General features: G+C 49.4%; 1 protein-coding gene across 1 annotated transcript in view; it reads right to left on the reverse strand.

The window, feature by feature from the left end:
* Positions 1-16081, reverse strand: part of FHOD1 (formin homology 2 domain containing 1) — a 33575-nt gene extending 17494 nt beyond the window's left edge. Inside the window, exons 1-3 of the mRNA XM_028739466.2 lie at positions 15797-16081; positions 6797-6903; positions 6349-6413 (exon numbers count right to left, since the gene is read on the reverse strand). Of these exons, the coding sequence (XP_028595299.2) occupies positions 6349-6413; positions 6797-6903; positions 15797-15997 (373 nt within the window). The 5' untranslated portion in view covers positions 15998-16081. The remainder of the gene's footprint in view (positions 1-6348; positions 6414-6796; positions 6904-15796) is intronic.
* Positions 16082-16120: the final 39 nt, after the last annotated feature.

The following is a 16120-nucleotide window of genomic DNA, read 5'->3' on the forward strand; positions in this document are numbered from 1 at the left end:
CCCCATGCCTAAAAACGTCCTCCACTGTGCTATTGCACTAAAGGGCTGAGGTTTGGGACTGGCTGCCATCCCTGAACCTGAGCACTTTATATAGCTAGAGGGAGTTTCTAAAAGAACTTTTAAATCTCATAGCATGCACCTTCTTATCTAGAAAGGGTGGATGAATCCTCTCCTACTTTCATACCGGTAACGTCAAAGACAAGCCAGTGTAAGGAGCCCTACATCAGGCTGCCTTTGAAGACTTTCAGAAATTGCAACTGGTGCAGCTGCCAGGATGTAGGCTACTCTCTCCTTCATTGGCACCACTGCCACGTGGCTCTCTCTCACACATTTGCTGCCCACGAGGGCTCCCATGAATCAGCCCAGCAGCAGAAGCATCACTTCAGAGGCTGAGAGAACAGACTGTCAATGCTCCCTCTGAGCCACAACCTCCCTGGATGTTTAGAAGTAGCCTGCAATTTCTCCCTCTATTTAAGGCCCCTTTTTTGGGCAGGCTCATCTTGACAGGTTCGCCTACTTCTGTCCAGGAGTGTCCAGCCATTCAGTCCTTCCTGGCCATCTGAAGTGGCCTGGCCCAGCCCCAGAGGGAGGCCCTAAGGGGTGCCTCATCACCCCCAGAAACCCCTGAGAACCGTGGGGCTTCCAGGGCTGCCTCTGGAGGATCTGCTTTCTCTTGTCCTTCCTGCAGCCCTCACCTCAACTCATGGGCACTGCACAGGCTTGCAACTCAAGTCAGACCAGACACAGAAGGCAGAGTGGAAAGGGAGAGCAGGAAAGGGCAAAGGGGTGTGATTCAGTTGTGTGGGGAGCACAACTGTGGAGAATATTGCGAACCACCCTGAGATCTTTTGATGAAGGGCAGTATATGCATCTAATAAATAATAATAAAACAAATAATAATAACAAGGAATAAAGGGCACCGCACAATGCCTATGGACTGGTACAGAACACACCACCTGCCTTATATGGAGTCATTAGACCACTTGGTCCCTCTAGCTCAAAAAGTATACATACACTGAGAGCCAGCCATGGCTCTCAAGGGTTTCACACAGAGGGCATTCCTACCCTCACCTAGAAATGCTGCTAGTGGGGATTGAACCTGGGACCTTCTGCATGCCTAACAGCTGCTCTTCTACCCCTCCCCAGAAAGCAACCACCCCTGTGGGGCTTCCGTCTTCTGAAGCCAATACTGGCTCAGGTTTGGAGCAGAGAGAATCAGCTCCTCTGGCCAGCCCTCCCTCTCATCGGCCTTCCTGCGGCCGTGGATCTCTTCCCAGGCAGAAGTGGTGCCACTGACAACAGGCAGGAGTTGCCGATGCTCTTCTACCACAATGCTATGGCCCTTTCCCCACGCAAAGTGGCACTGCCAAAGGTTGCTCCTTCGGCTCTGCCTGCCCCCTCTTCTTTCCAGTGACCCCATTTTGAAACCGAAGAGAAGCTGCGGCCATTCTCCTCAGGCCACCTCTGTGGGCCAAGCGCCAGAGAGCAGCTGTAGCCCAAGTAAGGCCGGCTGGCGCAGAGCTTGCAGTCTTCCTGTTTTCTGCAATACTATATAAATATCTCTTACAGCTTCCTATGCACAGACGGAGACCTCTGACAAAAGAGAGAGGGAGGGAGGCCAGGCTGCTCTTTCTTCTCCTCTCTCAGCCCAGAGCCAGAGCACGGGACCTGCACACTATAAACAAGCAAGCGGAGGGGGCTCCTCTTCCTCCCTGGAACAGACCAAAGCTCCATCGAGACATGGATGTGCCATTTGCTTCCTCAGGCACCAAGATGTCAAGGTAGCCAGTGTCACTGACTAGTCAAAATGAAATGGCAGGTAATGCCTCTCTCCCTTGAGGCATTCTCTCTCAAAGAGAATGGTATAGCAGAGAGGTCACCGGCCCTGCTCCGCTGGTACCATCTGGGACTTCTGCTTCTTCTTGGTGTGACTGCTGAACAGGTGGTAGGGATGTCCTGACCCCCTGCAGGTGGAATGGTTAGGCAGGTGAAGGTGCCCACTTCCACCCCCATTTTGTTGCCCACTCTATCAAGTTGCAGCATTCATAGGAATCACTGCTTGCTCGCAAAGGGATGTGGGAGGTACAGGCAGGCAAGCAAGTGCAGAGACAGACAGGCAGTGGTGAAGGCAGCTGCCTCGGGTGGGGATTGAGGACAGGGTCTTAGCAGGTCCAGGGGGCTGGTTAGGAGGATGAGCACCTTGTTCCTAGCATCTTGCTTTCCAAGTCACTCTCACTCAAAGCACAGGGGCCTCACCCTGCAGTCTGCAAAGGAGCAAGAGTAGATTTTACTACAGCAGCGGCAGCCTGCGAAGGTGGAGATGAACAGGAGGCAGAACGGAAGCTCCACTTCCTCTATGAATGAAGACAAAACCTCCAACACTTCCTGCCTTGGCAGCCTGGTGAACAAGGGTCTGGCAAGGGAGCACATCTGCATGCCGATGACAGTGCCACTGATGGGAATGGGCATGTGAGCCAAAGAGCATGTGCACACAGAGGAAAAGAGCCAGACATGGATCAGGCAGACAGGAAGGAAAGAGGGGGACAGCTCAGAAGGTGCAGGAGAGGAAGAGCCACTTGTGCAGCAGTCCCAATTGTCTTCTTGGGAATGTTGTTGCTCAAGAGGTGCTTGGCTCTGAAGCAGGACGGATTCTTCACAAGTTCCCAGCTCCTGCATTTCAAGGCACACACTGTGTGACAACCTCCGGTGGAATAGCACTTCCCGCACATGTCCAAAATTAAAAGTTTACCCAACTTGAACTGAATGAGGTTATGGCACTCTGGAGCTGTTGTGGCTTAAAATGAGACTGAAGACAGCCAACTGGGCAACAGGCCTAAATGCAGCAGTGGGAGCCTCCCTGGAATTCCTTGCAAACTTCACTCTGCAGGAGGGCACAATTGTTTCCACACTGAGGAATCATCAGCTGAACGGGGAGGTGGGGGAGCAGGGCAGGCATCTAGGAGAGGGCCAGCCCTACACAAAGAGCCCACAGACCTGGTGCCAGAAGGAGGAGAGGTGTCCCTTCTGTTGCCTGGCATTAAGGACAACAGAGGGATGCAACTGGATATAACCCAAAAGGTTTCATCACGTGTTAAAAATTTGAACAAGTTTTTAAGACCTAAAAAGTGCTTGTTAATAATTGAAGGCAGAAAACCCAGGAGATGTCGCCAGGCTGCCCAGAGTGCTTCTTCCAACCCCTGGAAATGAAGGGCCAAACATTCACATGGACAGACATAGCAGCAGAGAGCCAAGTTCGTCCCCAGATGGCACCTGCTTAGTCCTCTTTCCCCATCACTTTCTGGGCAAGGAGGAGCACCAGGCTATGTTCAGGATCCAGCAACCAGGAAACTAGCCCAGTGCATTGAAAGGGAATTCAGCAGGCCTGGGCAGAGCTTGTCTGAGGCTTGGGGGCAGGAGTCCTATTGGAATAAAGTTATAACCTCAAACCAAAAAGCAGCCGGTCACTGGCATGGCCCCATGGCCAACTTAGCCCTCCAAGGCCCAGGGCAAGTGTAACTGGCAGCCCCACCCCCAAGCAAGGGCCTGGGATTTAGACTTGCTTTTCTCCCCAGATTGTCAGCTGCTTTGTAAACTGAAAGAAGTTTCAAAAGCAACTGGTGATATGTAGGGGAGGTGGTCAGCTTTGTGATGGCAACCCAAACACTCCACATAGATGAGAACAGGTTGCTGGATCAGACCAGTGGCCCAACATCCTGTTCTCAAAGAAGAGGCCCACTAGAAGCCTATGGGATGTACATAAGCACAACATGCATGCAACAAATCTCTCCCCTGTGGTGATTCCCAGAAAGTGGTATTAAGAAGTATCCTTTCTCCAACAGTGGAGGTAGAACACAGCCACTGTGGCTAGAGGACATGAAATTGTCTATTTCATAGGCATGAAATTGTCTATTTCATAGGCATAAAAGAGAAAATATTTCTCTTTTAACACCATCCAAGTTAGTGGTCATCATTATCTCTTGTGGAAGTGAATTCCATCGTTTAATCACACACCATGTGAAGAAATACTTAATTATCTCTGTCCTGAATCTTCCAACATTCAGCAAGTCAAGTTTGAGAGATAGCACGGTACATAGTGATAATGGTGATGTACCGTATCAGAACATGTTAATTGACCAGTGCAATAAAGCACACAGATTTTAATTAAAAGCCGGGAATCACTTCTTTTCTCACCAATGGAAAACTTTTGTCTATCTGGCTGTGGAGTCCCCCTTCCTGTAGGTTTCAAGAAAATGTGGGGCAGAAAATATTGTATAGAGTCTATCTTTTCCTGGGCAGAGTTATGTGAGACCAATTGGATTCTTTCTGCCTAAGTAAAAATACCATCGGGGTATCAATCAGCACCTACAGTCCTACTGCAAGAGAATGCAACCATGCAAACAGAACCCACTCCCCCCAGGGAAAAGGCCTGGCACTCAACACTTCTCTGCAGCTTTCTGACCCTATGTAGAGAGACCCTCTAACAGAGAAAGAAAGCAAGGGTTGGATAACAAAGAGGCAAGTGACCCCACAGAAACAGTACATAGAAATATCAGTAGAGGAGCATTCAGATAATGGAGTGCATTGGTCCACCACAACAGCAAGCACATTCCCCCCTCGGACACTAGCCTGCCAGGAACAACAAGGTCAAAGAGCAGCCTGTGAACTTTGGCTCCACTTCAGGATTGCGTCTGCCAAACCTTTCCCAGAATGTTTCATGAGTGAAGCAAGAACCCAAGTAGGGTTGTGACTGTAGAACTTTAATTTGCAAAACTATGGCAGGAAAAGCAACAGAAAGCCATGTGTTTTTTTATGATTCCTGCCGGGCCAAAGACTTCTCTCTTTTCTCACACTCCATTATTTGCCTGACTTCCAAGCTACATTCCATGGTTGTAGCCCCTTCAAAAGACACTCTTTAAGGGTACATATTTCCCAAGCAGGCAGCAACAGAGCCCTGGGAACTCAAAGAGCAGGGCTGTTTACCAAGCCGAACCCTTGTTGCCTTCATGGTCTCTTCAGTGTAGATTCAACATCTTCTGCTAACTCCTTGCAACCACCATTATTGTCCGTATGTGTTGGAACTGCAACCATCCTAGTCAGAAAATACTAACTAGCTACTACTCTAACAATTGCCAGGTTTCTAGAATTCCTTGCTATATGAAAGATTAAGCAGGAAGGAACCCTCTCCACTGACTTAGTTAAGCATCACCACTCAAGCCCCTTCCTCCTCTTCTGAGGCTTGACTTCTTCTGGCCACACTGGGATAATGAGAGAAGCCACAGGGAAGAAGCCGGCGCTTCAGCACTTCCTCCCACCAGCATCCTCCCTCACTGTGGTCACCCAACTGCACCTCCCAGATAAACCTCTGGCTCTCCAGGACTCTCTCTTGGGGCAGTCCTGCTGTCCAGTACATGGAGTCTATTTTGAGTGCAGAGGGAGAGGCCCAGCAGCCGCCCACACAGGCTCCGGAAATACTTGCAACATTTATCAGCTCTGACAAGACTGGATGCAAACCAAGGGAAGCCCGGGAGTGCGTGTGCTGAATCATTAGGAAACAGCAGGCAGGACTGAAGCAACAGCAGAGTAGCATGCAGAACAATTGCAGGCAGGAGGCAGAGGGAAGAGGCAGCCGTCTGCTGGCTCAGTTGAGAAGCAAAGCTTCCCTCCCCCTCCGTATGAGTTGTGAACAGTTGATTCCTTCAGTTGGACAAAGGTACCTTAAGGCTGCTAAGTAGGAATGGGGAATCTTTGGCCCTCTGGACATTGTTGAACAACAACTGCCATCACCCTGACCCATGGGAGATGAAAGGCCACAGGCTCTAACTGTGCTGCAAAGCAAGGTGTCCCAAGAGCCATATTTCAGGCTTGCAAACTGGCACTGGTAATCTGGGTAAAACCTCAGTTTGGAAGAGTTTCTTGGTTGTTACACACTCAAATTAAAATAGGAAGAGATAATAAGCTTGACTTGTCTATCTTTTGTACCCTAGAGGGAATAGAAATAATTGGGCAGACTTGGCGGTTCCAGCACTTTTAGCTTTGCTTACTAAGTAAAAATAAAAGTAAACCTACTGGACTGGATCACTCTTGAGGGCAGCAGAAAGTTTTCCAGGGCAAGTTACCCTAATTTGCACAGAAAAAAATTCCAGATAACCCACATCAAGGTATTTTCTCCCCCGCATAGCAATAGAAGAAGCCAAGTTCAGAGTTAGGCAGCGGCAGCAGCAGCAACAGCTGACCCTGTGTTAGCCCTCCCGTGGTCGTGCCTTGGAAGGCCAATCCCAACAAGTGCTTTCAGAATCCGTGGTCAGCAAGAGCTAAAGAGCTCCAAGCAATAACAGAGTTGAGACTCACCCAGGATGGCCTGGACTCGGACAGAGAGCTGTGTGCGGAGAAGCAGGATAGGCCGTCTCCCTTTGCTGCAACGACAGAAAAGGAAACAGGACCTAGATCAGCACAGGCTCCCTCAGCCCCAGTCTGCTTCCCAAGAACACTTGCCAGCCAGCTACTGGGAACCTCCTCCCCCTCCTCTTCAACACATTTGCTCACCAAACAGCTGAAGAGAGAAGATGCCACTAGCTCAGGAGGGAGGCAAGAGGAACCTGGGGCACTGACCACCTAACCATGCCAACTTCACAAGTGTGGACATCTACTAACAACCATATTTCGGGATCTGCTTGACAAGATTGCATCAGGTGTTAGGCTTAAATGGCAACCTGTGAAGCCAGAAACCTATGGAAAGTGCTGCCCAATACAGGTTGGGAAAGAGTAAATATACCCTGCAGCAAAGAGATATTTTCACCTGATTTCTTCATAGAACCCTTCCAGCTCATCTTTCTGCTCCAGCAGGGAAAGCTCCAGGTCCAGGTAGTGCCCAGAAGGCAAGACTTGCAAGGTGCAGTCCTCCAGCTGCAAAACACAAGCACATCCAATATTAGAGAGGGAGTCTGCCTGCCTGCTCACTTAGGGAATCAAGAGGGCAGCAAAGAAAGCAAAGCGAAAGTGAGGAAACAGTCCTGAGTAGCCAAAGCCAGGTGAGCAGTGGGCAGGTGAGCCAAGCAGGCTGACTAGCACAGGGAACAGGCCCATCCTGACAGGCACCCTGTGCTCCTTCCCCAAATCCTTCAAGTTTAACAGAAGGACTAATTCAGACTCTCCCCTGGTGACTCAAAAGACACAAGGAAGTGATAGCCAACTTCCCATGATTTGGGGGGTGGTTAGCGCAGAACCCTCCCTGGCTCCAGACATACCCTCAAGTACGAATACTTGCTACCAGAAAAGGTGGCATGCAAGGTTAAGCTGATTAGAAACCCACCCGCAGCTTCCTCTTCCACCCTTGTGCTACCCTTCCCTCTGCTCTGAATGTGGGTGAATCGCCACAGGTACAGCTACGGTGGTGGGCTGGATGCCGACCATGGGCCACTCCTGTTCTAAAGCATGCAGAACCAAAGCCATTATGAAATAAAGCCCTAGGCTCTACGTCAGTGGTGTAGGCCCCAGGAAGGAGGGTCCCAGGAAGGAGGACCCCAAAGCAGATAGAGCCTCCAGCAGCTGGCTTTCCTCAGTGGACCTTGGGGTGAGCAAAGAACTCAGGAAGGGTGAGCTGCAACTCAGAATTCTTGGAATGCAAAGACCACTCAGTGGATAAAAACCCCAGCAGAAGATGGAGGCAATGTCTGAAAATGACCAGCAAAAGAGGGAACTGCCCAAAGAGTGACTGCAGAAAGGAGTTGGGTGTCTCTATTCCACTTTCTGTTTACTGGTTTTACTGCTTAAGTGGATTTTAATTGTGTTGTAAGTCACACGGAGAATCCTCTGGCTTGAGGAACTGAGTAGCATATGTTGAAACTGCATAAAAGATTCCATTTCCAGTGGTAGCTTTGTGTCAATCTACAGGCAGCATGCCTGTACACTACTAGGATCTCTCATTTCCAGAAACTCTTTGCGGTCAATGTGATGAGGTTAGAGGAGATGCCAAGGTGGTTTGGCCCCCTGCCTGCACCAACTGAATGGACAGCCCAGGTGTTCAGAAAGAGGGACGGGAAAGAAAAGTGGCATGGTAGGGGCTATTTCTGCTTTAGAAATAGCAGAGGAAGCTTGCAGGAAAGACACAGAGGTCAGCCCGAAGAGCAGAGCAAAGCAAGATTGTGAGGATGGTTCTTGGGAGAAATAGCTTCCCCAGGTGACCCAAGTACAGTGGTACCTCGGGTTACATACGCTTCAGGTTACATATGCTTCAGGTAACAGACTCTGCTAACCCAGAAATAGTGCTTCAGGTTAAGAACTTTGCTTCAGGATGAGAACAGAAATCGTGCTCTGGCGGTGCAGCGGCAGCAGGAGGTCCCATTAGCTAAAGTGGTGCTTCAGGTTAAGAACAGTTTCAGGTTAAGAACGGACCTCCGGAACGAATTAAGTACTTAACCTGAGGTACCACTGTATGCCAGATATGCTGGAAAAACAGGAAGTGAGGTGTCAGGCTTGGGAAGGGAAAAATGTTGCTAGCCCAATACTGCAGAGACAGGCAGGCTGCACCAAAAGCCAAGGGCTGTGGGGTTTCTTCCCTCCTTCCAACAGTTTGCCTTCACTCCCAAAGGCAGACTCCTCCACTGTCTCCAGAGACAGACGGATGGTAACAAGAAAGCCCAGAGAGATGCAACCAGCTTCATCTCAGAGACAGGGAAGATTGAGATCTGCCGCCACACCCCTCCCTCCCTTTGCAAGACTTGCAGCTGACTCACCCCATGCTGAGTCAGACCTTATCACCACAACGGGAAGCTCCCAGCTATTCCCAAAAGCCATCACAAGGGAAATGCCCGATCTGAGGGGAATATTGTCTTTAAGCAAAAACCAAAAAAACAAAATAAGCTAGAGATACAGCTCTGTTTCCAAATAGCAGGCTTTGGGTTGATCAGAACATGGGTAGGAAGCCCCACAGCCAACACTCTGAAGGAAGGGCTGGCAAACTGGCCAAACTTGGATGGACACATTCATGCAAGGAGAGCTGTGGAATCCAGAGAGGCACTAGGCTGCCCCTCTCACCTGCTGCTCAGCCAGGACAGGCAGGGAGATGCTCCTCTCCCAGTGGAAGGCACAGAAGGGGCTGATGCAGGAAACAGCTCCTCTTGGGAAGAGGGCTGTGATGCAAATCCCCTCCTCACCATCAACTCTTTGGTTGCTCTCCAAGGGCAGGCAATGTAGAGTTAACAAGCCTTGTGAAGAAGAAAGGCTGGCCAAGTCCCAGGCCTGCTGCTGCCCCTCCCTCCTGTGATGAGCTTTGGCAGGAATCCTGCTCAACCTCAAAGAGGGCACATTATTCTCAGCTCCAAGACTGATTCAGGCCATTCCAGTCCTGCCTGTCCACGTTCTGGACAGCTTCAGTGAAGGACAATGGGCCTGGGAAGGCAGAAAGGCATGTTGCAGGGCTGGCCTGTATCCAAACATGACCCCTTCACTCAAGGATCAGTGCCACAAGTGTCTCTATGCAACATCTACATGAAACTGCTGGGGGGGGGGGAGAGTGACCCAGAGGGTTGGACTGAAGTGGCATCAATACGTGGATGACCACCCATACCTGCACATACCTGGCTGCACTTGGGGGTCAGCAACAGAGGCCCTTCTTTGCCCACCCCAAGGAAAGGTGGAATTGGCAGGGATGCGGCAGTGGCCGCTCTCCAATGAGATTCATGGCCAACTGGGCTCCATCAAACAGCGGCACTACGGGCTTTCTAATGAGATCTTAAAACTTCATTATTCTTGCAGGATCTTTCTTGAAGGAAGGCTAAGTGGACAGGACTTTTCAACTGCTGAGCTTAGCTGTGTTTTAGTGGACGTGGGATAGTGGCTTGTTTTATTAATGGTTGTCTCCACAAGCTTTACCTATGACTATATTGTACTGTACTGATTTTCTGCCTTTTGCTGAAACGTTCTATATATTGTTATATGTTTAACTTGTATCTCATGATCAATTTTCTCAAAGACAGGATATAAATCTATTTTTAAAATGAGCTCATGGAGTATGCTGCCAGCCTCCCCTAAAGCAGAAGGACCACCTCTTTTGCCCAGGAAGTTGCCAGGCTATGAGCTAGCATGAGAAGCTTTCATCTTTAGGCTCAGTGGTAGGACATCTGCTTTGCATACAAAAGATCCTGAGTTGCATCTCCAAGGAGAACAGGAAAGATTCCCTGCCTGAATGCCTAAGAACTGCTGACAGTTACTGTAGAGTCCATTGTTAGAGACTCAGATATATAATCTAACCGCCAAGTGGCACCTGAAACCTAGGTTGCAGTCACCACAATGGAATGACTAGGGGCTTTTTTGCAATGAGGTATTATTATTATTAATTTCATTTCTATACCGCTTTATACTTTAAAGAAAAAAAACCTCAGAGAGGTTTACATCACATTAAAACATCAAATAAAACCAATTCAGGCTTCAAGGAAAATATTTCAGTTCCTCCTCCTCTGGCATTTTGCTTTCCTCAGTCGCCAACCTGGTATCCAGAGATCTCCATGTGGTTGCAATTGGAGCCATGCCAGTTGCAAAATGTGTCTGGCTAATTTCTAACACTGGGTAGACCAGTGGTTCCCAATTGGTGGTCTTTGGAGTTCAGGGGGTCCATTTACATAACAAAAACTTCTATACAGATATCAAAATTTCCAAAAGTAGGGGGTTCATAGTTTGGATTCTGAAAAACAGAGGGTCTGAAGTACTTAACTGGAACCACTGGTGTGTACAAAACTGAGACAGATGGACCCCCAATAGTCTGCTTCAGGATCAGACAGCTTCTTGCAGTCACCATTTAAAAACTGCTGCAAGATCCATTCATCCCATAGGCTATAAGAGGCAAGAGAGAAATTAATCCCTGATGGGGATCCTGGCTACTGAGAACTTCCCACTTCGGAATTAGAAGATGTCTAGTGGAGAATTTGGCATTCTATTCATCTCAGGAGGAGGAGGAGACCAGAAGTAGAAAGTTCCTAGCTCTCATATTTATCCAGCAACGTGGCCATCATCTGAGAAAGGCTCACAAGCTAGACCTGTCCAGGCTGGCAGAGCTTCCAGAACTCATAACATCTCTTCTCATGGCTACTGTCCCCCAAAACTGAGCCTCGCATCAGAGAAGTCAGTCTAGATGCCCACCTTTCTTATCCCATCCCTTCCCCCTGCACCTTCCATTCTGCACCATGTGACCAGATTGTTTAGGTTCGAATTCTGCAGAAAGGAAGGAGACAAATGTACCAGGACCACACTATTTATGTTGCGCTTGTGCCCGAAAGAGAACAGCCCCTGATGATTAATGAGGGGTGTCACAAGCAGAGCCAACCCTTCATGCCAACAGTGCTCAGAAAACAAGGAACATAATGACAAACAGGCACCCACGACTGCTCTGGCAGGCAAGCTGATCAACTCTCCTTTTGGCCTGGAAACTGAGGCTAAGCCCTGCTTCTCATCAAAACACAGGACTCTGTCACCGTGTGCTGTGTGCTGAAGCTTGCTCTCTCTGTTTTCCGAAAGGGCCAGCCTGCACTTCTTTCTGAAGTGTGGCAGCCGTGGGCCTCACCCAAGTCTTGAAAGTCAGAGGCTGTGGTTAGGAGGGGATGCTCGGCAACCAGCACTGGTCACAGAGCCTAGCCACAGAATCGTAAGGGTCATCTAGTCCAACCCAGGAATCTCAACTAAAGCATCAATGACAGATGGGCATCCAACCTCTGCTTTAAAAACTTCAGTGAAGGAGAGTCTAGTGTAGTACTGCTCAGAAGTGCCACTTGCTCAGCTGCTCCTGCAACCCATATGGATTTCTCCCTTGGCTGCTCTGCTTTCCAGCCCCTCAGAGTTCTGAGCCTCACCTGGGATATGCAAGACAGGCATGAGATCAGGGCTATTGTCAACATGGCAGCTTTCAGAATCTTCCAAAATAGAGTTCCTGGGGGTGGGGTGAATTTATCTGCTCAAGTTTGCTGATGTAGCACAAATCTTAGAGCAGCCTCCCACAAGCTGGCACCCACCTATAACTCCGATCAGCCCCAAACATCTGGAGAGCAAGAGGTTGGGGAAGGTTGGCTCATCATTACCTGTGGCAGGCAATGGTGGTGGGGGACAACTGAAAACAAGATGGCCAAGAAACTAGCCCTCTTGTCAAAAGCAGTACACAAAGTTGGGAGTCAGGAATAGCCCTCCCAAGACAGAGGACAAGAAGTTCTTGATGGCCCTGAGTATACTTGGGAGAACGTTTATTTTTAATATTCCCAGATGAAATAGCTGAAACAAACTCCAGAGGAAAATCTGACTGTCACTGGACTAATTTTGGACACAGAAGCTGGTCTTTGCTGTGCATGATTATCCCGTCTGCTCAGCGTACAGGAGAGAAGTTTCCAGCAACACCATTGCTTTGCTGCTACTAAAACCAGCACTCAGTCCACCCTCAAGGGGCAGCACCTTTGCTGCTTCATCAGGAATGCCCTCAGAATGAGGCCCCTTTACATCAGCCCAACATCTCCAATAAGGCTACGCCCCTACTAGGGCACACGTGACAGGCTCTGCAAATGCTTTTAGGATTAAATGTGGACAGACAAGACTCATTCCAGGAGTCAGAGTGTGGGTCATCTTCAGAAAACATGTTTTGTACTACAAAGGTCAGTCTGGAACAAGAATTTCAGGAACTGATTTCCCTTGTAAGAACACTAAACAAAAAAGTGAATTATGTGAGGATATGACTAACACTACTCACTAATTAAAGTGATTTTCACACTCTAAAAGTGGGGGGGGGGGGGGGAGAGCAACCACTTAGCCTGAGGCTGGTACCTTTAATTCAGGCATGTTCCACCAGGTCTTTCAATGAGCTCTTGCACTTCCCACTACTCACCCATCTACCATGTAGCAAATTGATCTTGAGACATACCCAGCATCCTTTACAGTCTCTCAGCCCACACTTCTCATGTCTACCCAACACTCTGCAGCCCACACCAATCACCTTTGTCACTACCTTTCTCAAGGAAACAGAGGGAGGGTCTCTGTAAAGTTGGAAAGAAATTAAACAAGATGGCTCAGCTACAGAGTGAATACAGGGAACAGAGAGGGCATTCAACCAAGGCCTGCAGGCCTGTTCAACAGTATACATGGGGTGGCGGGAATCAACCAAGCTTTCTAGGCCCCCATTCGCAAACCACGGACTCTGCCATTGGCACCAAGCGCACACTGCCCACCTGTTCCATTGCCTACAATAGGAAGCTTCCTTCCAAGCCCAATTTCAGCAGGGAGAGCACCAGAGACTCTGCAGGCACATGTATTGCCTGATACATGGTAACATCGTCAACAAATACAGTAAGAAAAGGAGAGCTAAAGAGGAAATATGAAAAGTTCAGTCTGGGAGGCAGTGGCACTTGAGACAATGAAGCATCTGAACAGAAATATCAGTTGGGTGATGCAGAATGGGAGTGAAAGGGAAAGAGCTACACTTCAACCTCTGTGTACAGGTGGTCCTGAAAGCCATGGGAAAGTGGTCATTCAGTGTGTGGAGAAAAGAGCAGAAAACAACAAGAGATCCCCAGGCAGGCCCCTCAACAAAGAGAAAACAAAGGAAGATACTCCACCTAGGTAAATACTGAAAGAACACTTAGGCAGACAAAAAACCAGATGAAAACAGAATCAGAGACTGACTGACGGGCATAAAGTAGGGTGTGTTTGTGACCTGTGGCCCTCCAGATGCTGATGTTGTACTTCAACTCCCAGCAGCCAAAGATCAGGGATGATGGGAGCTGTGACGTTCCATTCGCATAAAGAGAGTCAAGCAGGAGAGAGTGACCCTCCCTGTAGCAAAGGCACCAAACAAGGACCAAATAGTGACTTTTGTAGTGAGAGATCAACATATTTTTGCAAGAGCAGTTCCAGGTTTAGAAGCCAGAGGAGGAAGGCAAGAGCTGAATTGGAAGATGAATAGCAGGAGTAAGGAGAACACTTCATAAGTTTGTAGGTGAAGAGTGGAAGGGGAAATAAGGCACTCCTGATGAAACCTCTTCTGAAGCAAGTATTTTGCATTGGGAGGAAATCCTCCATTTGCATCAACATCTTCACAGTAGGTATTTTCCCCAAAACTATAGCAGGAGAGAAAGGGGTTACATTCCTCCATCAAGATCGTAGCAGCAATCCCAATTGATGAATCCCCAGTTTATGCTCTTTGCCTTTTTTAGGGTGGTGGCAGCGGCAGAGGGGTGGGGTGAGGGGAGTCTGTGTTAAAAGCAAAGAGGCACTGAGGGTTAAGTCTCACTTAGCCCTCAATTCCTGCAATATCTGCAATAACTAGACTATAATAAGAGCTGTTGTTTGTGCACACAGCCTGGCTCTAGAGCACATGTTTAAAACCCAAGCACACTTAGTTGGAATGGCTTTGCCTGTTTGTTCCCAACCCCCTTTAGTCGGAGCAAAAAAATACCCCATGACTATTGACATGAGATATTCAGCTGCTTCATGCCAAAAATAAAGCAGCAAATGAAACAACAAATCAAGACCAACATCTAATTGTAGGGAGTTCAGCTTATTTAGAGGCCAGGAGATGAAAAGCAACCTAAACACACATCTTCCACCTCTGCTGGCCCAGGCTACAAGACACAACACAGGGACTATACCACTGAGGCAGCCAATAACTGTTCCTAGGATACCTCTGCAAGGCTGACCAAACAGCCTGACTGAACACCAATCTATGGTGATCAAAATATCTGATCTGGCCTTAATATATGGTTTGAGTCATACTGGCACAGCAAATGCTACAGGCCCATCAATATCTTGTCAGTGCATACATTCTCAGCTATGATGTCAAGATATAAACTGGACAATATTCATTTATTGCATGTGTTTTGAGTGCTTATCTATTTCATGCCTGTGGCTGCCAAAAATTTATATATCATTTTAACTCTGTCACTGCTTTTTGTCTCTTGTTATCTCTGGACTGCAAAAAAATGTCATGTTAGACAGAGAATTGCGCAATGCAAACGTACCTGGACTGCATTCTAATACACAAGGCCATCTCAAGTTAGGCAAGCGGACCTTCTATAGCCATAATTTTGCACACAAAAATTCTAAGCTGGGAACCACCCAACTTTTTAGAAGAAATTTGTTCATGTTGTATTGCCAGGCAAAGCAGATGGGGACTCTGTCCAGACATGCATCATCACTGATTTGTATGCCGCCTTCTTATAGTAAGACCACGTGCAAGGCTGGCGGTTTTAAAAGTAATAAGAAATTTACAGAGCAGAAACCAAAAATCTAAAGGCAAGAGAGGAAGGCAGAAGGCAACCCCCCCCATAAGGGAATGATGAGCTTTGGGCACCCTAACCTTACTGTGGGGGGCTCCCCTTGGGAAGCTGTGCCAGCCCCAATCTCCCTTGAGCATGCCAAGAGTGCAAAAAAAGAAGGAAAAAGCCAGGCCTCCCTTGGTGGCTCTTCTCTCCTCCAGGGAGACCTTCAGATGCTGCTTCCCAGAAGCTGGATCACCCCTCTCTCCTACCCCCACCCCAGCATCCTGCCCTGATAGGAACCAAGCACATGACCACCGTGGGGCTCCAGGAAGCAGCAACCTCCCCAGCTGCGCACAGCGCTGTCCTCCCCTCGCACCAAGAGCCACCGGGGCTAGTAGCCACGGGCGGCGGCGCCAGGCAGCCCCATCCAGGGAGCAGCTGGCCCCGTGGACTTCTGAGGGGACACAGCCAGAGACTTCTACCGCCTCCTGCCCCGTTGCACCTTACGGCTGCGGTTTCGCCTGCCGGCGCTCTGCACGCGCTCAGAGGCCGCGCACATCTCTCTCTCTCACCGGGAGCGGGGCGTCGAGAAGGCGGTGGAAGGCGGGCAGCTGGGCGGCGAGCGGCAGCGCCTCGGCGACGGGCTGGGCGGGCGGGCGGCGCGGCTCCGGGAAGGCGGCGCACGAGAAGGGGTCCCCGTCCTCCAGGTACTGCAGCCGGCACAGCACCGAGCCCGGAGGCGGCGAAGCGGAAGGAGCGGGAGGCTCGCCCATGGCCGCGGCACCCAGGCTAGCCTCGCCTCAGTCCCGGCGAGAGAGTCTGAGGCGAATGGCGGGAGGGGCGAGGGGCGGAGTCGAAACACAGCAGAAGGAGGAGCTACTAGCCCCGCCTACCCG

Source organism: Podarcis muralis, chromosome 7 (assembly GCF_964188315.1).
Source record: "Podarcis muralis chromosome 7, rPodMur119.hap1.1, whole genome shotgun sequence".
Classification (NCBI taxonomy): Eukaryota; Metazoa; Chordata; class Lepidosauria; order Squamata; family Lacertidae; genus Podarcis; species Podarcis muralis.